The 23,021-nt window shown below is 46.0% G+C and overlaps 1 protein-coding gene across 1 annotated transcript in view; it reads left to right on the top strand.

The window, feature by feature from the left end:
• The window catches only part of LOC144509731 (calcium-activated potassium channel subunit alpha-1-like), a 156,329-nt gene extending 134,810 nt beyond the window's left edge, over window positions 1-21,519 (top strand). The window contains exons 25-29 of the mRNA XM_078238510.1: window positions 4,116-4,193; window positions 7,662-7,792; window positions 9,259-9,453; window positions 17,201-17,307; window positions 19,993-21,519. Of these exons, the coding sequence (XP_078094636.1) occupies window positions 4,116-4,193; window positions 7,662-7,792; window positions 9,259-9,453; window positions 17,201-17,307; window positions 19,993-21,418 (1,937 nt within the window). The 3' untranslated portion in view covers window positions 21,419-21,519. The remainder of the gene's footprint in view (window positions 1-4,115; window positions 4,194-7,661; window positions 7,793-9,258; window positions 9,454-17,200; window positions 17,308-19,992) is intronic.
• The last annotated feature ends 1,502 nt before the right edge of the window (window positions 21,520-23,021 follow it).

The raw sequence follows: 23,021 nt of genomic DNA, 5'->3' as shown, positions 1-23,021 counted from the left end.
AGACCCTCGTCAGACCCCACTTGGAGTACTGTGCTCAGTTCTGGTCGCCTCATTACAGGAAGGATGTGGAGAGATTGAAAGGGTGCAGAGGAGATTTACAAGGATGTTGCCTGGATTGAGTGGCATGCCTTATGAGGATAGACTGAGGGAGCTCGGTCTTTTCTCCTTGGAGAGACGCAGGATGAGAGGAGACCTAATAGAGGTATATAAGATGTTGAGAGGCATAGATCGGGTGGACTCTCAGAGGCTTTTTCCCAGGGTGGAAATGGCTGCTACGAGAGGACACAGGTTTAAGGTGCTGGGGGGTAGGTACAGGGGAAATGTTAGGGGGAAGTTTTTCACACAGAGGGTGGTGGGCGAGTGGAATCGGCTGCCATCAGTGGTGGTGGAGGCAAACTCAATAGGGTCTTTTAAGAGACTCCTGCATGAGTACATGGGACTTAATAGGATGGAGGGTTATAGGTAGGCCTAAAAGGTAGGCTTATGTTCGGCACAACTTGTGGGGCCGAAGGGCCTGTTTTGTGCTGCAGTTTTTCTATGTTTCTATGTTCTACCCCCTGACCTGGACTCTTACCATGAATGGAGGAGCGAGCTGGTCAGTGACACTCCAGCTCCAGGCACTGTCTGTGCAGAGTCTGCACGTTCTCCCCGTGTCTGCGAGGGTTTCCTTCCACAGTCCAAAGATGTGTGGGTTAGATTGATTGGCCACGCTAAAATAGCCACTTCATGTCGGGGGGGATGAGCAGGGGGGGTTACAGGGATAGGGCTTGGGTGGGATTATTGTCGGTGCAGGCTCGATGGGCTGAATGGTCTCTTTCTACACTGGAGGGATTCTAAATAAACATGCAGGTCTATGGAGATAGAACGAGGGAATGGGATTGACCGGAGCAGACACGGATTTGATGAGCCAAACAGCTCTAATGACTGAGTTAGACCATGGCCGATCTGCAGCTGAGATTTCGAATTTGTCATCAGTTCATGGTTCCATATCCCTTCTGGATGGGAGGCTCAGGGCAGGATAGAGGGGAGGAAGGAGGGTGGCTGAGGTTGAGTAAAGAAGCAAACAAAGCTCATTAACAATTACGTCCACAATACATAAAAATGTCAGGGTGAATCTATTGCGACAGAGCTTCAGGTGAGCACCGCTACGTGATCAGGAGCTGAGGGCTCTAATTGAAATGCACGTTGGTATTCTTTTCTGTAAATCAAGCTCTCTGGTCTTAATTACTGACTTGTCTTATCTCTGTTTCTCTTGTACAAACCAGCAGAGGAGAGTGGAATAACAGACACCAAAACATGAATTAACATGCACTACAACTGACAGCCACTGGATGCGTGCCAACTCAGAAAGAAAGCAGTGATAACTTGGTTAATTAGGAAGCAATCCTTTGGTGTTAATGTCTGCTTACAGACTAAACTGTGGGCTGCAATTGTGGGTTTCTCAAGAGCTTTGATTTCCTCCTTCAAAACCAAGATCAGACGTTCAAACTGCCTGTTAGCTTGTGCTAATCTCGGTCAGCATTTCCAATTTGACTCAAAATTCAAGGGTTTAGTCTCACTCCCAAGTTTCCCTTCGGAATAAAATCAATGCTGAGACTTCCAATGGACCACTGAGCCAGCACTGCATCAGAGGGTCAGTAGTCAGGGACTGCTACACTGTCAGAGGGTCAGTACTGAGGGAGTGCTACACTGCCAGAGGGTCAGTACTGAGGGAGTGCTGCACTGTCAGAGGGTCAGTGCTGAGGGAGTGCTGCACTGTCAGAGGGTCAGTGCTGAGGGAGTGCCGCACTGTCAGAGGGTCAGTACTGAGGGAGTGCCGCACAGTCAGACGGTCAGTGCTGAGGGAGTGCTGCACTGTCAGAGGGTCAGTAGTGAGGGACTGCCGCACTGTCAGAGGGTCAGTGCTGAGGGAGTGCCGCACTGTCAGAGGGTCAGTACTGAGGGAGTGCTGCACTGTCAGAGGGTCAGTATTCAGGAAGTGCCCCACTGTCAGAGTGTCAGTACTGAGGGAGTGTCGCACTGTCAGAGGGTCAGTACTGAGGGAGTGCCGCACTGTCAAGAGGGTCAGTACTGAGGGATTGCTGCACTATCAGAGGGTCAGTGCTGAGGGAGTGCCGCACTGTCAGAGGGTCAGTGCTGAGGGAGTGCCGCACTGTCAGAGGGTCAGTGCTGAGGGAGTGTCGCACTGTCAGAGGGTCAGTGCTGAGGGAGTGCCGCACTGTCAGAGGGTCAGTACTGAGGGAGTGTCGCACTGTCAGAGGGTCAGTGCTGAGGGAGTGCCGCACTGTCAGAGGGTCAGTGCTGAGGGAGTGCCGCACAGTCAGAGGGTCAGTGCTGAGGGAGTGCTGCACTGTCAGAGGGTCAGTACTGAGGGAGTGCTGCACTGTCAGAGGGTCAGTATTGAGGAAGTGCCGCACTGTCAGTGTCAGTACTGAGGGAGTGTCACACTGTCAGAGGGTCAGTACTGAGGGAGTGCCGCACTATCAGAGGGTCAGAACTGAGGGATTGCTGCATTGTCAGAGGGTCAGTGCTGAGGGAGTGCCGCACTGTCAGAGGGTCAGAACTGAGGGATTGCTGCACTATCAGAGGGTCAGAACTGAGGGATTGCTGCATTGTCAGAGGGTCAGTGCTGAGGGAGTGCCGCACTGTCAGAGGGTCAGAACTGAGGGATTGCTGCACTGTCAGAGGGTCAGTGCTGAGGGAGTGCCGCACTGTCAGAGGGTCAGTGCTGAGGGAGTGCCGCACTGTCAGAGGGTTGGTACTGAGGGAGTGTCGCACTGTCAGAGGGTCAGTGCTGAGGGAGTGCCGCACTGTCAGAGGGTCAGTGCTGAGGGAGTGCCGCACTGTCAGAGGGTCAGTACTGAGGGAGTGCTGCACTGTCAGAGGGTCAGTACTGAGGGAGTGCTGCACTGTCAGAGGGTCAGTACTGAGGGGGTGCTGCACTGTCAGAGGGTCAGTACTGAGGGAGTGCTGCACTGTCAGAGGGTCAGTACTGAGGGAGTGCTGTACTGTCAGAGGGTCAGTACTGAGGGAGTGCTGCACTGTCAGAGGGTCCGTGCTGAGGGAGTGCCGCACTGTCAGAGGGTCAGTACTGAGGGAGTGCTGCACTGTCAGAGGGTCAGTACTGAGGGAGTGCTGCATTGCCCATGCACTTTCAGATAAGATTTTACATTGAAGTCTTGACTTTCAGATGTAGATCACAGGTCCCATCGCAGGGCTCATAGAAGAGAAGCAGGGCTCCATTTTTCAGCCTTGATGAGGCGGGACGGTGAAGTGTGGAATTTTGTGCTACTGGTAAACATGCCAATTCCCTGGCTCAATCCCACGAAAGTCCATTGTTCCACATACGGGTGTTTGGTCGTCTGCACCAATGGTTCAGATCTAGGTTTGGTAGTCATGCCACATACAATGGTGAATAGTGGTAAACTGTGAAAGGAATTGTCCACAAATATTCCCATCCTCAAAGATGGGGGAACCGAGCGTATCAGTGCAAAAGGGGAGGTTGAAGCATTTTGAACCATCATCAGCAGTAAATGGATCAGCCATCTCGCGCTCGTCCTGAGATCCAGAGATGTCAGTCTTCAGCCAATTCAACACTCCCCAACTGAGACACTTAAAAGCCGATCAAATCTTACTGTTGAAGGCTGACTGAAACTTTCAATTGGCCTCCAGTTCCTCACAGGCGCTGGGGATGGTGGTGGACAGTACAAATACCTGGATATAGACTGGGGAGCCAGTCCTCATGACAGGCTTCGGGACAGGCCCTCGTTGCCTGTTAAAAAGTTTGAGAGAGGGCACCTCAGTTTTGACCTCCTCTCCCTCTGTAACATCAATGGCATCCTACTGCTGCTTCCAGGCTGGGGTCCCTCCAGCTTTTACACACTGATCATTAATTGGCCCATTCATAGGTGACTGACTGTGCCTCACACAGTGTGGCCTTCTGATTCCCTTTTGAGCCCAATTGGGGGCCTTGAAGCTCAAGACTTGCTTGGCGAGTAAGACTGGTACATATACATGTGATATTAGCAGGGAAAGTCTTAAACGCTGACTGCTGAGACTGTTGAATTGAAATCTGTCACAAAATGGTTGAATTACAGTTGATATTTGCCTTCTAGGAGAAGAGACGCTAAATGTTAAAATTCCATCCTTCGAGAACAACCACTACTACAGAATTCCCATCATCACCGCGCTTGGTAAATGTTTGTGTCTTTTGGGAGCTTTATTTATTATTTCCTGGGATATAATTGCCCCTGAAAGCGGCTTGCTCGCCTATTTAAGAGTCAACCACTCTTGTTGTGGACTAGAGTCACCTGCTAGCCAAGCCAGGTATGGACGGCAGATTTGCTTCCCAAATGAGCGTTAGTGAAAGGGATAGATTTTTACAACAATTGATGGTATGGATATGACTAGTTTTCATTTTAACAAATATAGGCAATAGCTAGTTTCAGTAATGTGACCTCAGAGTCATAAGGCGGGATTAGAACATAGAACATTACAGCGCAGTGCAGGCCCTTCGGCCCTCGATGTTGCGCCGACCAGTGAAACCAATCTAAAGCCCATCTAACCTACACTATTCCAATATCATCCATATGTTTATCCAATAGCCATTTGAATGCTCTTAATGTTGGCGAGTCCACTACTGCTGCAGGCAGGGCATTCCACGCCCTTACTACTCTCTGAGTGAAGAACCTACCTCTAACATCTGTCCTATATCTCTCACCCCTCAATTTAAAGCTATGTCCCCTCGTGTTAGCCAACACCATCCGAGGAAAAAGGCTCTCACTATCCACCCTATCTAATCCTCTGATCATCTTGTAAGCCTCTATTAAGTCACCTCTTAACTTTCTTCTAACGAAAACAACCTCAAGCCCCTCAGTCTTTCCTCATACGATTTTCCCACCATACCAGGCAACATCCTGGTAAATCCTTTCCAACCCTTTCCAACACTTCCACATCCTTCCTATAATGCGGCGACCAGAACTGTACGCAATACTCCAAGTGCGGCCGCACCAGAGCTTTGTACAGTTGCAGCATGACCTCCTGGCTCCGAAACTCAATCCCTCTCCCAATAAAAGCTAACACACCGTACGCCTTCTTAACAGCCCTATCAACCTGGGTGCCAACCTTCAGGGATCTATGCACATGGACACCCAGATCCCTCTGTTCATCCACACTACCAAGTATCTTATCATTAGCCCAGTACTCTGTATTCCTGTTACTCCTTCCAAAGTGAATCACTTCGCACTTTTCCGCATTAAACTCCATTTGCCACCTCTTAGCCCAGCTCTGCAGCTTATCTATGTCCCTCTGTAACCTGCCACTTCCCTCCACACTGTCTACAACTCCGACTTTAGTGTCATCCGCAAATTTACTAACCCATCCTTCTGTGCCCTCATCCAGGTCATTAATAAAAATGACAAACAGCAGTGGCCCCAAAACAGATCCTTGCGGTACACCACTAGTAACTGAACTCCAGGATGAATATTTCCCATCAACCACCACCCTCTGTTTTCTTCCAGCGAGCCAATTCCTGATCTGAACCACTAAATCACCCTCAATCCCATGTGTCCGTATTTTCTGCAAAAGCTTACCATGGGGAACCTTATCAAACGCTTTGCTGAAATCCATATACACCACATCAACCGCTTTACCCTCATCCACCTCTTTGGTCACCTTCTCAAAGAACTCAATAAGGTTTGTGAGGCACGACTTACCCTGCTGACTATCCCTAATCAAATTATTCCTTTCTCGGTGATTATAAATCCTATCTCTTATAATCCTTTCCAATACTTTGCCCACAACAGAAGTAAGGCTCACCGGTCTATAATTACCATGGTTGTCCCTACTCCCCTTCTTGAACAAGGGGACAGCATTTGCTATCCTTCAGTCTTCTAGCACTGTTCCAGTAGACAATGACGACCCAAAGATCAAAGCCAAAGGCTCTGCAATCTCCTCTATAGCCTCCCAGAGAATCCTAGGATAAATCCCATCTGGCCCAGGGGACTTATCTATTTTTACCCTTTCCAGAATTGCTAACACCTCCTCCCTCGCCCCGAAGCCAGAAAATTACATCTGAGGTCAACGGACCTTTCCATGGTCTGCCCCTCACCCGCTCCAATTCCCTGGAGGGTGGGACAGTAAAATTCTGGCCATAGAGTCATTTAGTGCAGGAAAGGCAACACCAGCAATAACTATCACAAAGTTTTTTTCTCAAATTCTCTCTGAATCACCTGTCCCTTAGCCTAAAACTCAGTCCCCTTGATTGACCCCTCAGCCAAGGAGAACAGCTGTTCCCTATTCACCCTGTCCATACCACTCATAATCTTCTACACCTCAATCATGTCTCCACTTACCCTTTTGTGCTCTGGAGAACACAATCCAAGCCTATCCAGATTTATATTCCTGATTTATTTATTGATTTTAAATTCCCATCAGTTGCCATGTGAATATGCCAGAGCATGAGCTTGGGCCACTCGCTGCAAAGGTCTTTTTTCAATCTGCATTTTGAAAAGTTTGAGAGAGGGCACCTCAGTTTTGGCACCCTCTCCCTCAGGTACATGCCATGGCACCCTACTGCCACTTCAGACACTCCAATAGGCCCTGTGGCTTTTGGAGATTGCCAGTTATCTTCAATTGGGTGGCAAACCCATCCTCTGGCCATTAATTGGCCCATTCAAACACGTCACAGTTATACCACTATCAACCCCTCTTTCAAACCCCTTGGTATACTCTGAATTTCTCATCACCAGACAGACTATAAGACATGCTCCAATAATTTGTAATCAAAGTATAGTAAAATAGCGAACCATAGTGTGGGCTTAGCTGTGGCTCTCAGGATAGGAACATAGGCATTAGGAGCGAGAGTAGGCAATTCAGCCCTTTGAGCCCACTCTGCCATTTTATATGATCATGGCTGATCTCCATCTCATCCAAACTCCACTTCCCTGCCCTTCATCCCACTTTTGATCCAATATTTATCTATCTCTTTCTTTAATCTATTGATTGATTCTGCATCCACTGCACTCTGGGGCAGTGAGTTCCACAGATTCACAACTCTCTGTGAGAAGTAGCTTCTCCTCATCTTGAACCTCCTCCCTCTTACTCTACAATGATGACCTCTTGTCCAAGACTGTTCTAGAAGGGGGAACATTTGGTTAACATTTACTTTATCAATCCCGTTAAGTATTTTATATACCTCAATCAAATCCCCCCCCCCCTCAGTCTTTCATACTCCAGCGAGCACAAGCCCAAGCTACTCAACTGCTCCTTATGCGACAGCCCTTCAAACCCGGAATCAATCTAGTGAACCTCTTCTGAACCGCCTCCTGTGCCACCACATCCTAAAACTGATTATCTGTTCATTTACCTCCTTACTTTCATTGGGGGATGCGGTGGCATTGTGGGTATCGTTGTAAAAAAACTACCCAGTCTGGCCGACATGTGACTGCACCAATGTGGTTCCTTTGAACGCCCTCCGAAATGGACGAGCAAACCACTCAGTTGAAGGACAGGCAGGGATGGGCAACAAATGCTGGCAACAAAAATTGTGCAAATTGGCTGATTTGCTCAGTGCAAAATTGTAAGAGTGATTAGACTTCCTATTGTGTCATGGCTACAAAACACTGCTTTTGCCCCATTCTCAGCTCCCTTTTTAATTACAGTTCACGATTCCAATGTCCACTTTTTGGATCAGGAGGACCGTGATGACCCGGAAACAGAATTTTACCTCACACAGCCATATGCCAGTGGATGTGTGTTTGCATCCAATATTTTGAATTCCTTGATGTGCACAGTAAGTTATTGTTTTATTTTTCAACCCACTGGAATCTTAGTGAAGATCAAGTTGGATGAATAAGTACCTCAGTGTCCAGACTGAAATGAAATCAGTTTATTCTGGGTTTGAAGGTCCTGATTGCTCTCATTATGTTAATGAGAAAGCAAATGGAAAATCTGAATGCGGTTAGTTACTTCTACATCGATTGGACCTAGAGGGTGATATTTATCCAGAGGTAATAAAGTGGGGGAAGAGATTTGTGAGAAGCAGAGGGACGTCAGTGAAGACCTGCAAGGTCCTAGGGGTGGCACGGTGGCACAATGGTTAGCACTGCTGCCTCACAGTGCCAGGGACCCAGGTTCGATTCCCGGCTTGGGTTATTGTCTGTGCCGCCCGCGTTTATACATCGGCCAGAATTTTCCAGCCATTCATGCCAGCAGTATTCTCCTGCCCTGTGGCAGTGAACAGAGATTTGGCTGAGTACCAAATTCTCCATCCTCTCTGGCAGTGGGACTGCAGTGTGAAAGGCCAGAGAATTCATTGCAGCGTCTCTAACCTGGTAAAACACCTGCAGCCCAAGGCACCTAAATGCTGGGATTTTATGGTCTCGCTCGTTCCAAAACTGTAAAACCGAGGTCAATGGACCTTCCCATGCTCCGCCCCTCACCCAGTCCAATTTCCCTGGTGGGCGGGCCGGTAAAATTCCAGCCAAGGAGTAATTTGAACAGGTAACAAAAAGTTTGATCAAAGGGGAAAGTTGAAGGAGCATCCTAAAGGAGGAGAGAGATGGATAGAGAAGCAGAGAGATTTAGGAGGGGGGGATGCCAGAACTTATGGCCCAGGTAGTTGAAGGCACAGCCACCAATGCAAGAGTGATTAAAATTGGGCATGCTCAAGAGACTAGAACTGGATGAATGCAAATATATTGGAAAGGGCTGAGGCCATGAAGAGATTTGAACAAGAAGAGAATTTTAAAATTGATGTGCTGCTGGACTGGGAACCAAAGTACATAGGGGCAGGAGGATTGGTGGGGGTATTTCAAGGTGAATGGCGGAGCAGGCTGAAAGTAGGCTGAATGGAGTACTCCTGCTTCTAGTTTCTATGTTTCAATGTGAGGAAAAACCTTTTTACTTCGAGAAAGGTTACCTCACATTCTTTAAAAAGTACTTGGTACGTCCTAACATTGAAGGCGACGGGCCAAGTGCTGGTAGATGGGATGAGGTGGGAGTTCAGGTGTTTCTCGTGTGTCAGTGTGGATCAGACTGGCCTCCTCTACGCTGTAAGATTCTATGATAGCAGGTGTAAATAGAGAATGGGACTTGGTGTGAGTTAATAGCAGAGTTTTGGAGTTGAAGCTTACAAGGGAAGAAGGTGGGGTGCTGACATTGGGATAGATGTGCTTCATAATATATCAGCATGATTTCACCTAATTCCGCAGCTGATTGTTTCAAAACCAACTGAATGTTCTTGCTCTCCCTCTCCAGACATATTTCAACGACAACATCCTGATGCTGATACGCACCCTGGTTACGGGGGGCGGAAGCCCAGAGCTCGAGGAGCAGTTAGCTGACGAGGATGCCTTGAGGGGTAGCATCCATGCCCAGGACAAAGTAGTGTACCGGAACCGATGCAAGCTGGCACGCATCACCCTGTGTGACGAGCGTTTTGCAGAGTTTGTAGTAGGTGAACTTTCATGGCAGTGCTTTGTAGACAGGGATTGAGCCTTTGCTTGCTGCCTTCACCACCTGAATCTTTTAATTTGTGCCGGTTTGAAGCGAAGATATCATGGCTCTCAACCTGTTCACTAGCTGGCTCCTGCGACTCTGTTCACTCGCTATTTCATGTTTTTAAGCAAAAAAATAAAAGTTAAGATCTATCAATCCAGGTTCCACCCTGGGATCTGACTTGTCCAGTCGTAACATCAGCTGGGATTGTAATAACATCCCTCTGCACCACTGGGTTATGCAATGTCTGATTATCTGTCTCTGGACACGGTGGCACAGTGGTTAGCACTGCTGCCTCACAGCGCCAGGGACCTGGTTCGATTACTGGCTTGGGGCACTGTCTGTGTGGAGTCTGCACGTTCTCCCCATGTCTGCGTGGGTTTCCTCCGGGCGCTCCGGTTTCCCCCCACAGTCTGAAAGACGTGCTGGTTAGGTGCATTGGCCATGCTAAATTCTCCCTCAGTGTACCCGAACAAGCGTCGGAGTGTGGCAACCCAGGGATTTTCACAGTAACTTCGTTGCAGTGTTAATGTACATCTAGTTGTGACTAATAAACAAACTTTAACTAGATGCTGGGTCCAAAGATTCAAACACAGCTCACCTGGTATCTCAAGGTAGCATCAAAGTGGTGCTCATTCATCAGAACTAGTAACAGTGATTGGCAAAAAATTCATAGAATTCATTGCAACCAAATCAATCTCAATCAATAACTTGAAGAAATGAATTTGAGGACCACACCAAGATACATAGGAAAGTAAATTGTGACAAGAGGAAGCAGAGTGTTCGCAAAGGATATGGACAGGTTCAGTGAATGGAACAAAATTGACAGATGGAGTATAACGTGGGAAAATGTGAACTGGTCCACACTGGCAGAAAGAGTAGGAAAGTGGTATACTATTTAAATGGAGAGAGATTGCATAACCTGGTGGTGCAGAAGGATCTTATCATCATCCCAGCTGATGTTACTACTGGATGAGTCAGATCCCATGGTGGAATCCCGCTTCATAGATTCTAACTTTTATATTTTGGTTCAAAACGCGGAGGATAGCTAGTGAACAGAATCATAAAAGAATAAAACATTTATTAAACAAGAAAAGATGAACAATAATACACATCACCTCAAATATGCATTTATCGATATGTATAGATCTGAAAGGATAAAACAATCTTAAAAGACCTATTTTTCACTCTAATGTTCACAGGAAGTACATAATGCATGTAAGCTAATCGGTGAACTGTGGTCAGATACATCATTGTTTGAGATCCAATCCACTACAGTGGTGTCATCAGCAAACTTAAAAATCAAGTTGGAGGGGAATTTGGCCACACAGTCATGAGTGTATAAGCAGTATAGTAAGGGGCTGAGGACACAGCATTGTGGGGTTCTGGTGTTGAGGATGATCGTGGAGGAGGTGTTGTTTCCTATCCTTACTGACTGCGGTCTGTGGGTTAGGAAGTCTAGGATCTAGTTGCAGAGGGAGGAGCCGAGCCCCAGGCCATGGAGTTTGGAGATGAGTTTTGTAGGAATAATGGTGTTCAAGGCTAAGCTGTAATCAATAAATAGGAGTCTGACATAGGTGTCTTTCTTATCTAGGTGTTCCAGGGTTGAGTGTAGGGCCAGGGAGATGGCGTCTGCTGTGGACCTGTTATGGTGATAAGCCAACTGCAGTAGATCCAGGCAATCCGGGAGGCTGGAATTGATTCGTGCCAGGACTAACCTTTCAAAGCACCTCATAATGATGAATGTCAGAGCCACGGGACGATAGTCATTAAGGCACGCTGCCTGGCTTTTCTTTGGTACAGGGATGATGGTTGTCTTCTTGAAGCTGATAGGGATCTCAGATTGTTGTAAAGAGAGGTTAAACATGTCTGCGAATATCCCCACCAGCTGGTCCGGGCAGGATCTGAGTGCTTGTCCTGGTACCCCATCCGGGCCAGTCACTTTCCGTGGAATGACTTTCAAGAAGGCTGATCTGACGACTGCGATGGTGACCTCAGATACGGGTTCGGCTGAGGCTTCTGGGGCAGAAGGCATGCTCTCACTGACCTCTTACTCAAAACAGGCATAGAATGTGTTGAGCTCATCTGGAAGAGGTGCATTGGTGCTGGTGATTCTACATGCACTGCCCAAGGGGCACACCCCGCCCCTGACCTCCTAGGAGGGGCCTCAATGGCCTCTGTCCCCCAACTGCGGGGTCATCACAGGGTAAGATGACGGGGTCCTGGTCCTGATGGAATGCATCCCAGGGTACTAAAAGGGATGGATGGAGAAATAGCAAATGCGCTAGTGGTAATTTACCAAAATTCGCTGGACTCTGGGGTGGTTCCCGCAGATTGGAAAACAGCAAATGTGACGCCACGGTTTGAAAAAGGAGGTAGACAAAAGGCAGGTAGCTATAGGCCGGTTAGCTTAACGTCTGTAGTAGGGAAAATGCTTGAACCTATCATCAAGGGAGAAATAATGAGACATCTGGGTATAAATTGTCCCATTGGCAAGATGCAGCATAGGTTCATGAAGGGCAGGTCATGTTTGACTAATTTGGTGGAATTCTTTGAGAACATTACATGTGCAGTGGACAATGGGGAACCTGTGGATGTGGTGTATCTGGATTTCCAGAAGGCATTTGACAAGGTGCCGCACCAAAGACTGCTGCATAAGATAAAGATGCACGGTGTTATGGGTAATGTATTAGCGTGGATAGAGGATTGATTAACTAACAGAAGGCAAAGAGTGGGGGTGAATGGGTGTTTTTCTGGTTGGTGATCAGTGACGAGTGGTGTGATGAGGGATCAGTGTTGGGACCGCAATTGTTTACGACTTACACATAGATGATTTGGAGTTAGGGATCAATGTGTAGTGTGTCAAAATGCGCAGATGACACTAAGATGGGTGGAAGAGCAAAGTGTGCAGAGGATGCTGAAAGTCTGCAAAGGGATATAGATAGTCTAAGTGAGTGGGCGAGGGTCTAGCAGATGGAGTACAATGTTGGTAAATGTGAGGTCATCCATTTTGTTCGGAATAACAGCAAAATGGACTATTATTTAAATGGTAAAAAATTGTAGCATGCTGCTGTGCAGAGGGACTTGGGTGTCCTTGTGCAAGAATCTCAAGGAGTTGGTTTGCAGGTGCAGCAGGTAATTAAGAAGGCAAATGGAATTTTGTCCTTCATTGCTAGATGGATGGAGTTTAAAAACAGTGAGGTTATATTGCAGCTGTATAAGGTGCTGGTGAGGCCACACCTGGAGTACTGTGTACAGTTTTGGTCTCCTTATTTGAGAAAGGATATAATGGCACAGGAGGGGGTGCAGCCGAGATTCACGAGATTGATTTTGGAGTTGAGAGGGTTGGCTTATGAGGAGAGACTGAGTAGACTGGGGCTATACTCATTGGAATTCAGAAGAATGAGGGGAGATCTTATAGAAACATAAAAGATTATAAAGGGAATAGATAAGATAGAAGCAGGGAAGTTATTTCCACTGGCGGGTGAAACTAGAACGAGGGGGCATAGCTTCAAAATAAGGGGAAGCAGATTTAGGACTGAGTTGAGGAGGAACTTCTTCACACAAAGGATTGTAAATCTGTGGAATTCCCTGCCCAGTGAAACAGTTGAGGCTCCCTCATTGAATGTTTTTAAGGCAAGGATAGATAAATTTTTGAACAGTAAAGGAATTAAGGGTTATGGTGAGCGGGCGGGTAAGTGGAGCTGAGTCCACAAAAAGATCAGCCATGATCTTATTGAATGGCGGAGCAGGCTCGAGGGGCCAGATGGCCGACTCCTGCTAGTTCTTATGTTATGTTCTTAAGATCTTAAGAGTCCATTATTAAGGATGAAATTGCGGAGTACTTGGATTGGCGTGGTAAAGTAAAAATGAGTCAGCACGGCTTCATCAAAGGGAGGTCATGTCTGACAAATCTGTTAGAATTCTTTGAGGAGGTAACGAAAAATTAGACAAAGGAGAGCCAGTGGATGTGATTTATTTGGATTTCCAGGAAGTCTTTGACAAGGTGGTTTACAGGAGGCTGCTAAATAAGCTAAGAGCCAATGATGTTAGAGGCAAGGTACCGGCATGGATAGAGGATTGGCTGACAGACAGAAGGCAGAGAGTGGGGATAAGGGGGTCCTTTTCAGGATGGCAACTGGTGACGAGTGGTGTTCCACAGGGGTCAGTGTTGGGACCACAACTTTTCACAATATACATTAATGATCTGGAAGATGGAACTGAGGGCATGGTTGCTAAATTTGCGGATGATACAAAGCTATGTAGAAGGACAGGTAATGTTGAGGAAGTTGGAAGGCTGCAGATTGACTTGGACAGGTTAGGTGAGTGGGCAAAGTAGTGGCAAATGGAATACAATGTGGGTAAGTGTGAGAACAAAGAACAAAGAAAATTACAGCACAGGAACAGGCCCTTCGGCCTCCAAGTCTGCACCGACCATGCTGCCCGACTGAACTAAAACCCCCTACCCTTCCAGGGACCATATCCCTCTATTCCCATCCTATTCATGTATTTGTCAAGACGCCCCTTAAAAGTCACTGCCATATCCACTTCCACTACCTCCCCCAGCAACGGGTTCCAGGCACCCACCACTCTCTGTGTAAAAAATCTGCCTCGTACATCTCCTTTAAACCTTGCCCCTTAAACCTGTGCCCCCCCGTAATTGACTCTTCCACTCTGGGAAAAAGCTTCTGACTATCCACTCTGTCCATGCCTCTCATAATCTTGTAGACTTCTATCAGGTCGCCCCTCAACCTCCGTCGTTCCAGTTAGAACAAACCAAGTTTCTCCAACCTCTCCTCATAGCTAATGTCCTCCATACCAGGCAACATCCTGGTAAATCTTTTCTGCACGCTCTCCAAAGCCTCCACATCCTTCTGGTAGTGTGGCGACCAGAATTGAACACTACATTCCAAGTGCGGTCTAACTAAGGTTCTATAAAGCTGCAACATGACTTGTCAATTTTTAAACTCAATGCCCCGGCCGATGAAGGCAAGCATGCCGTATGCCTTCATGACTACCTTCTCCACCTGCATTGCCACTTTCATTGACCTGTGTACCTGTACACCCAGATCCCGCTGCCTATCAATACTCTTAAGGGTTCTGCCATTTACTGTATATTTCCTATCTGTATTAGACCTTCCAAAATGCATTACCTCACATTTGTCCGGATTAAGCTCCATCTGCCATCTCTCCGCCCAAGTCTCCAACCGATCTATATCCTGCTGTATCCTCTGATGGTCCTCAATGCTATCCGCAAATCCACCAATCTTTGTGTCGTCCGCAAACTTACTAATCAAACTAGTTACATTTTCCTCCAAATCATTTATATATATATTACAAACAGCAAAGGAACACCACTTGTCACAACCCTCCATTCAGAAACGCACCCTTCCACTGCTACCCTCTGTCTTCTTTGACTGAGCCAGTTTTGTATCCACTTTGCCAACTCACCTCTGATTCTATGCGACTTCACCTTCTGTACCAGTCTGCCATGAGGGACCTTGTCAAAGGACTTACTGAAGTCCATGTAGACAACATCCACTGCCCTACCCTCATCAATCATCTTCGTTAAAAAACTCAATTAAGTTAGTGAGACATGACCTCCCCTTCACAAAACCATGTTGCCTCTCACTAATACGTTCACTTATTTCCAAGTGGGAATAAATCCTGTCTCGAAGAATCCTCTCCAATAATTCCCTACCACTGATGTAAGGCTCACCGGCCTGTAATTACCTGGATTATTCTTGCTACCTTTCTTAAACAAAGGAACAACATAGGCTACTCTCCAATCCTCTGGAATCTCCCCTGTAGCCAGTGAGGATACAAAGATTTCTCTCAAGGCCCCAGCAATTTCCTCCCTTGCCTCTCTCAGTATTCTGGGGTATATCCCATCAGGCCCTGGGAACTTGTCTACCTTAATGTTTCTCAAGAACCCCAATACCTCCTCCTTCTTGATCTCAACATGACTCAAACTATCCACACATCCTTTCCCAGACTCATCATCCACCAAGTCTTTCTCTTTGGTGAATACTGACGCAAAGTACTCATTTACTACCTCGCCCATTTCCTCTGGCTTCATGCACAGATTCCCTCCCTTGTCCTTGAGTGGGCCAACTCTCTCCCTGGCTATCCTCTTGCTCTTTATATATGTATAAAAAGCCTTGGGATTTTCCTTAATCCTGCTGGCCAATGCTTTTTCGTGACCCCTTTTAGCCCTCCTTACTCCTTGCTTAAGTTTCTTTCTACTTTCTTTGTATTCCACACTCGTTCCCAGCCTCCCAGCTTTGACAAATGCTTCCTTTTTCTCTTTGACTGGACTCACGATATCTCTCATTATCCAAGGTTCCCAAAACTTGCCATACTTATCCTTCATCCTTACAGGAATGTGCCGGTCCTGAATCCCTAGGTTATGCACTTTGGCAGGAAGAATAGAGGCGTAGACTATTTCAATGTTAGCATTCATTTCTCTCGAATACAAGAACAGGGATGTACTGCTGAGGCTCTATAAGGCTCTGGCCAGGCCCCATCTGGAAGATTGTGAGTAGTTTTGGGTCCCGTAAGGAAGGATGTGCTGGCCTTGGAGGGGGTCCAGAGGAGGTTCACAAGAATGATCCCTGGAATGAAGGGTTTGTCATATGAGGAGCGGTTGAAGAGTCTGGGTCTGTGCTCGTTGGAGTTTAGAAGGATGAGGAGGAATCTTATTGAAACTTACAGAATACTGAGAGGCCTGGATAGAGTGGACGTGGAGAGGATGGTTCCACTCGTGGGAGAGACTGGAACCCAAGGGCAAAACCTCAGAGTGAAGGGACACTCCTTTAAAACTGAGATGAGTAGAAATTTCTTCAGCCAGAGGGTGGTGAATCTGTGGAACTCATTGCCACAGAGGGCTGTGGAGGTCAGGTCATTGAGTGTCTTTAAGACAAACATAGCTAAATTCTTGATCATTCAGGGGATCGAGGGTTACGGGGACAAGGCAGGAAAATGGGGATGAGAATCATATCAGCCACGATTGAACAGCAAAGCAGACTTGATGGGCTGAAAAGCCTAATTCTGCTCCTATAGCTGATGGTCTTATAGTTTAAAGTTTATTTATTAGTGTCACAAGTAAGGCTTACATTAACACTGCAATGAAGTTACTGTAAAATTCCCCTAGTCAGCGCTGTCCATGTCAATGCATCTAACCAGCACGTCTTTCAGACTGTGAGAGGAAACCAGAGCACCCGGAGGAAACCCACGCAGACACGGGGAGACACAGACAGTGACTTAAGCCGGGAATTGAACACAGGTCCTTGGTGCTGATGAGGCAGCGGTGCTAACCACTGTGCTACCGTTGGTGGGGAGCAGTTGTAAACCTTGCTGGTGGGAACCCCTCCCGGCGGGGAGGGAGATACTAGCGGGACCAGAGAATACCGTCCTGGGCCCGCTAATCATATGGAAATTGAGATTTCCACACGGTACTCAGCCTGCGCCGAATTCTGGCGCACGGGCTGATTACGTCAGAAAAAAAGGCCTGGGAGACTTGCAATCGGCCGGACGCTAGTCGCAAGTCCTGCTAAAGGCTCCCCTTTGATACCTCCCAGCCGGCTGCGCTACTTGATCTCTACAAAATGACTCTGCTTACTCAGGTCATGACATGAATCTGCTTTACTCATGCTACCTCAAAAGTATATTTCTCCTGTAACAGATTTATCTGTCTTACTAGGATCATGGGACATATGGGGATCTGTTCTGCAAAGCTTTGAATGTCTACGGGATACTTTGCTTTGGAATATTTCGATTGCAAGACCCACAGAAGCAGTCAAAGAAGCGGTAATATTTCCTAATACTGTGCATTGCTGATACACCCAGGCTCTGTATTCACAATGAGAACCATCACATCTTAATAGCCAGAACAAATCTATGAACATCTACCACACTTGCTGTCATAGGAACAGGAATAGATTGGGACCACACAGTCCCCTGAGTTTGCTCCACCATTTAATCAGATCAGGGCTGACTCGTGTCGTATCTCCATCGACCCATCAGATTTCATCCCCAACAAAAATCAGCCCACTTCAGGTTTAAAATTTGTCGTCAACCCCCAGGAGCAGGCTTTTGGGGAGAGAGTCCCAGATTTCCAGCAGCCTCTGTGTGAAGCAGAGCTTCCTGACATCATCCCTGAATGACCTGATTCCAATTTTAAGGTCATGCTTGTTTCTTTTGGACTTGCAATAGATTATCTCCAGCTATCAGATCATTTAATCACATTAAACACCCGAATCTATACTCAAGGCAATAAAAGCCAAGGTTGTGCAAACTATCCTCCTAAATTAATCCTTTCGCCCTGTATCATTCCGTGCCTGCTCTGAGGCCAATATAGTCTGAGGTGTGGAGCCCAGAGCAGGAGACAGCACTGTCAGCTTACCGCAGTGGGGCACATGCTCTGGCTGATACACTCATGGCTTACAAGCCTCACTCCAAGGACCTGAGAACATAACCTGGACTGACCAGTGCAGTGCTGTGGGAGATGGCTTCAGGGTGAAACATTAAAGAAATTAGGGCTTCATCCATCTGTTCAGTTGGTCCCCACAGCAGTATCGGAAGAGGAACAGGGAGCAGTCAGTGAATTAAACAAGAATGGATAATTAATGGAATAATATGCCATTTTGGGATGGTAGACCATTTTGGTCTGAGATGAGGTAATGCATTTTGGAAGGTCTAATACAAATAGGAAATATGCAATAAATAGCAGAACACTTAAGAGTATTGATAGGCAAAGGGATCTGGGTGTACAGGTACACAAGTCAGTGAAAGTGGCAATGCAGGTGGAGAAGGTAGTCAAGAAGGCATACGGCATGCTTGCCTTCATCGCCCGGAGCATTGAGTTTAAAAATTGACAAGTCATGTTGCAGCTTTATAGAACCTTAGTTAGGCCGCACTTGGAATATAGTGTTCAATTCTGGTCGCCACGCTACCAGAAGGATATGGAGGCTTTGGAGAGAGTATAGAAAAGATTTACCAGGATGTTGCCTGGTATGGAGGGCATCGGCTATGAGGAGAGATTGGAGAAACTTGGTTTGTTCTCACTGGAACGATGGAGGTTGAGGGGCGACCTGATAGAAGTCTACAAGATTATGAGAGGCTTGGACTGAGTGGATAGTCAAGCTTTTTCCCAGAATGGAAGAGTCAATTACTAGGGGGCATAGGTTTAAGGTGCGAGGGGCAAGGTTTAAAGGAGATGTACGAGGCAGATTTTTTACGCAGACAGTGGTGGGTGCCTGGAACTCGTTGCTGGGAGAGGTAGTGGAAGCAGATACGATAATGACTTTTAAGGGGCGTCTTGACAAATACATGAATAGGATGAGAATAGAGGGATATGGTCCCCGGAAGTGTAGGGGGTTTAGTTAAGTCGGGCAGCATGGTCGGTGCAGGCTTGGAGGGCCGAAGGGCCTGTTCCTGTGCTGTAATTTTCTTTGATCTTTGAGGAGGATCTTCTTCACTTCTGGAATATTTTGGAATTCTCTACCCGAAGGCTCTGTGGAGTTTCAGACATTGAGTATGTTCAAGTCAGGGATCTTTCTGGACAGTAAGGTATCAAGGGACATGGAGATAGTGTGAGAAAATGGTATAAAGGCAGAAGAGCAGCTATGATCTAACTGAATGGTGGAGCAGGCTCAATGGGCAGAATGGCCAAATCTTGCTCCTATTTCCTATGTCTGCATGTATTAGCAAACATTCTTGTGTCCCCAACTCTCCACCAAAAACAGATTAGCTGGTTGTTCACCCTGGTTACACACACAATTGTCTGCTGTGTGGATCCACCAGTACATCTGGGATTGGTTTGAAAAAAAGGAATGAAAAATGTACATATCTTTACTATCCTGAACATCCCAAAATGTTTCACTCCTGAACTGATGGGTTGTCATTGTTGTAATGTCGGAATCACAGCAACGATTTGCATATAGTAACAAACCTAACCTATTTCTTTGGTGATGTTAGCTGAGTGATTAAAGTTAGCTAGGACATTGGGAAGAATTGTTCTGCAAAGTAACGCGGGACCCTTTTAAATCTGTCCCAAGAGGGAAGACTGGGTTTTAGTTTAAGGTCTCACCTGAAAGATAGCAGCCTATAGCATTGGTTTGACACCTTTAATATCAGAAAACATCCCAAAATTATTCATGGAGCTTTAATGTAAAAACGAAAATGGACATCAAGCCAAAGAAGATGTTTGGAGGGGTAACTAAAAACTTGGTGCAAAGAAATGTGTTCTGAGATAGCATCAGCGTGTGACCTGGAATGAACTTCTTATAAGAACAGTAGAAGCAGTTCAACTGAAACGTTTAAAAGGGAATTGGAGAAATAATTTACAAGGAAACAAATGCGTGGAAGGAGCAAGGGATTGGGACTAATTGTACAGCTCCAACAAAAGCCAGCACAAAGCCAGTGAGCTAAATAGTTTTGTTTCATGCTGTTACTATACAGATTCTAAAAGACTCTTGTTGTCCTCTCCTTCAGATTCGTCATCACAAATCCCTCCCCTTTATTTGAACTTGACATGACAGACTTCATCATGTGTACTGTGCCCTTCTGTGACACGCAAACCATATCTGTCTCCACCTATTGTCCGAAGAATTACTCTTCCAAGTTCATCCCATTTCACACATTGACCAGAAGCAACTCCAGGAGGTTTACAAAGGTTCAACATAATAGGTATGACTCTTCAAATGATGAGCAGAAATCAAATGAGGCTAAACAAACAACGGCCACAAGTAAAAGTACGGATGAAAGCTTGCTAGCTTTCTCCAAAATTAAGCTGAAAAAAAAAGAACAGGGTACAATTGACCAGGTGAAGGAAAGACTGAGACCTGGTGATTGGATTCATTTAAAGGAAAAACACAAATCTGTTGAGAGCACATTGGCTGATCAAGAAAAGGAAAGGTTCAAAACGATTGAAGAAACTATAGCTGGACACTCAAAGGAAGGACTGAAACATGATGAAGAACCTACATCTGCGCTGCCAAAGAAAGTGTCAAAATCTGGTGAAGAAACCATACCTGGACAACCAAAGGAAGAACCAAAGTCTGGTGAAAAACCCATACCTAGACAACCAAAGGAAGAACCAAAGTCTGGTGAAGAAACCATACCTGGACAACCAAAGGAAGAACCAAAGTCTGGTGAAAAACCCATACCTAGACAACCAAAGGAAGAACCAAAGTCTGGTGAAAAACCCATACCTAGACAACCAAAGGAAGAACCAAAGTCTGGTGAAGAAACCAAAGCTGGACAACCAAAGGAAGAACCAAAGTCTGGTGAAAAACCCATACCTAGACAACCAAAGGAAGAACCAAAGTCTGGTGAAAAACCCATACCTAGACAACCAAAGGAAGAACCAAAGTCTGGTGAAGAAACCATAGCTGGACAACCAAAGGAAGAACCAAAGTCTGGTGAAAAACCCATACCTAGACAACCAAAGGAAGAACCAAAGTCTGGTGAAAAACCCATACCTAGACAACCAAAGGAAGAACCAAAGTCTGGTGAAAAACCCATACCTAGACAACCAAAGGAAGAACCAAAGTCTGGTGAAGAAACCAAAGCTGGACAACCAAAGGAAGAACCAAAGTCTGGTGAAAAACCCATACCTAGACAACCAAAGGAAGAACCAAAGTCTGGTGAAAAACCCATACCTAGACAACCAAAGGAAGAACCAAAGTCTGTTGAAGAAACCATAGCTGGACAACCAAAGGAAGAACCAAAGTCTGGTGAAGAAACCATACCTAGACAACCAAAGGAAGAACCAAAGTCTGGTGAAGAAACCATAGCTGGACAACCAAAGGAAGAACCAAAGTCTGGTGAAGAAACCATACCTAGACAACCAAAGGAAGAACCAAAATCCGGTGAAGAATTGATAGCTGGAAAATCAATGGAAGAGACAAAATCTTAAGAAGTTGGTCCTGAATGAAATCGGAATGGTAATATGGGTCAAGCAGCAGATATATTATAATTTTGTATTTCTCTGCTAGTTATCAATAAAGTTCTATAAACACCTTTTTACTCATTTCACTCTTTGACTTGACTGCTCCTTACACTTGAAATGAGACTGGAAATTGCGGTACTTTTCAAGAAGTCATCTGTGTTTGACTTTCTGCAAAGATTGGGCAAATTTGGGAAATGGAGGTGAAGCAAGGCACTTGTGTAAAGTTTGCACCTGACAGAGATGCATATTGATATAAAATAGGTCATATACATACAGGCCCTTTAGCAACAGCACAGTGAATAAGTCCAATGATATTACCTTCTCCATGGAGTAGAATCAAATCCCTAATAGCTCCAGTTCTTTTTATTACAAATCCTATTGGGTGGTCCACTGTCATATCTTTCTTGTATCATTCATTCATGTCACTTCAAAACTCCACTTAATTAACATGCAAATTCACCTGAGAATTGCATAAAGATTGTACACCCTTACGACCCTTGATTGAGAGTCATCATAATGTGAAAAATGGTGAGTTGAACAAACAATATTGGTATCTCATATAATATGGCAGGCAGGTTTGAATTTAATACTTTATTACAGGTGGAAGTAAACTTATTGAATTTTACCAAAAGCAGCCTGTTTGCTTTATGCTGAGAGTTTAATTTTGCTGCTTTACAATAGTGTTTGGTTGAAGTTCCCGAGGGGTAATGTGATAAGCCCCACGAGGTTGGTGGGGAATTACTGATGGATTTGTCTGTGGGGCTCATTGAGTATGAGTTCCCCTGGTAACAGACAGTGGCCTGTCCAGCAGGAACACACTGTCTGACTCTTTTATATGACCAGGGTGAGGTTAGGGCCGGTCAAGGACAGTAGTGGGAACTTGTGTATGGAGTCAGTAGAGATAGGCGAGGTGATGAATGAATACTTTTCTTCAGTGTTCACCAAGGAGAGGGGCCATGTTTTTGAGGAAGAGAAGATGTTACAGGCCAATAGGCTGGAGGAAATAGATGTTCGGAGGGAGGATGTCCTGGCAGTTTTGAATAAACTGAAGGTCGATAAGTCCCCTGGGCCTGATGAAATATATCCTAGGATTCTTTGGGAGGCAAGGGATGAGATTGCAGAGCCTTTGGCTTTGATCTTTGGGTCCTCACTGTCCACGGAGATGGTGCCAGAGGACTGGAGAATGGCGAATGTTGTTCCTCTGTTTAAAAAAGGGAATAGAAATGACCCTGGTAATTATAGACCGGTTAGTCTTACTTCGGTGGTTGGTAAATTGATGGAAAAGGTCCTTAGGGATGGGATTTACGACCATTTAGAAAGATGCGGATTAATCCGGGATAGTCAGCACGGATTCGTGAAGGGCAAGTTGTGCATCACAAATTTGATTGAATTTTTTGAGGAGGTAACTAAGTGTGTTGATGAAGGTAGGGCAGTTGATGTCATATACATGGATTTTAGTAAGGCGTTTGATAAGGTCCCCCATGGTCGGCTTAGGATGAAGGTGAGGAGGTGTGGGATAGAGGGAAAGTTGGCCGATTGGATAGGTAACTGGCTATCTGATCGAAGACAG

Source organism: Mustelus asterias, chromosome 22 (assembly GCF_964213995.1).
Source record: "Mustelus asterias chromosome 22, sMusAst1.hap1.1, whole genome shotgun sequence".
Lineage (NCBI taxonomy): Eukaryota > Metazoa > Chordata > Chondrichthyes > Carcharhiniformes > Triakidae > Mustelus > Mustelus asterias.
The sequence above is the reverse complement of the archived record's forward strand: the minus strand, read 5'-3'. Positions and strand labels throughout refer to the sequence as shown.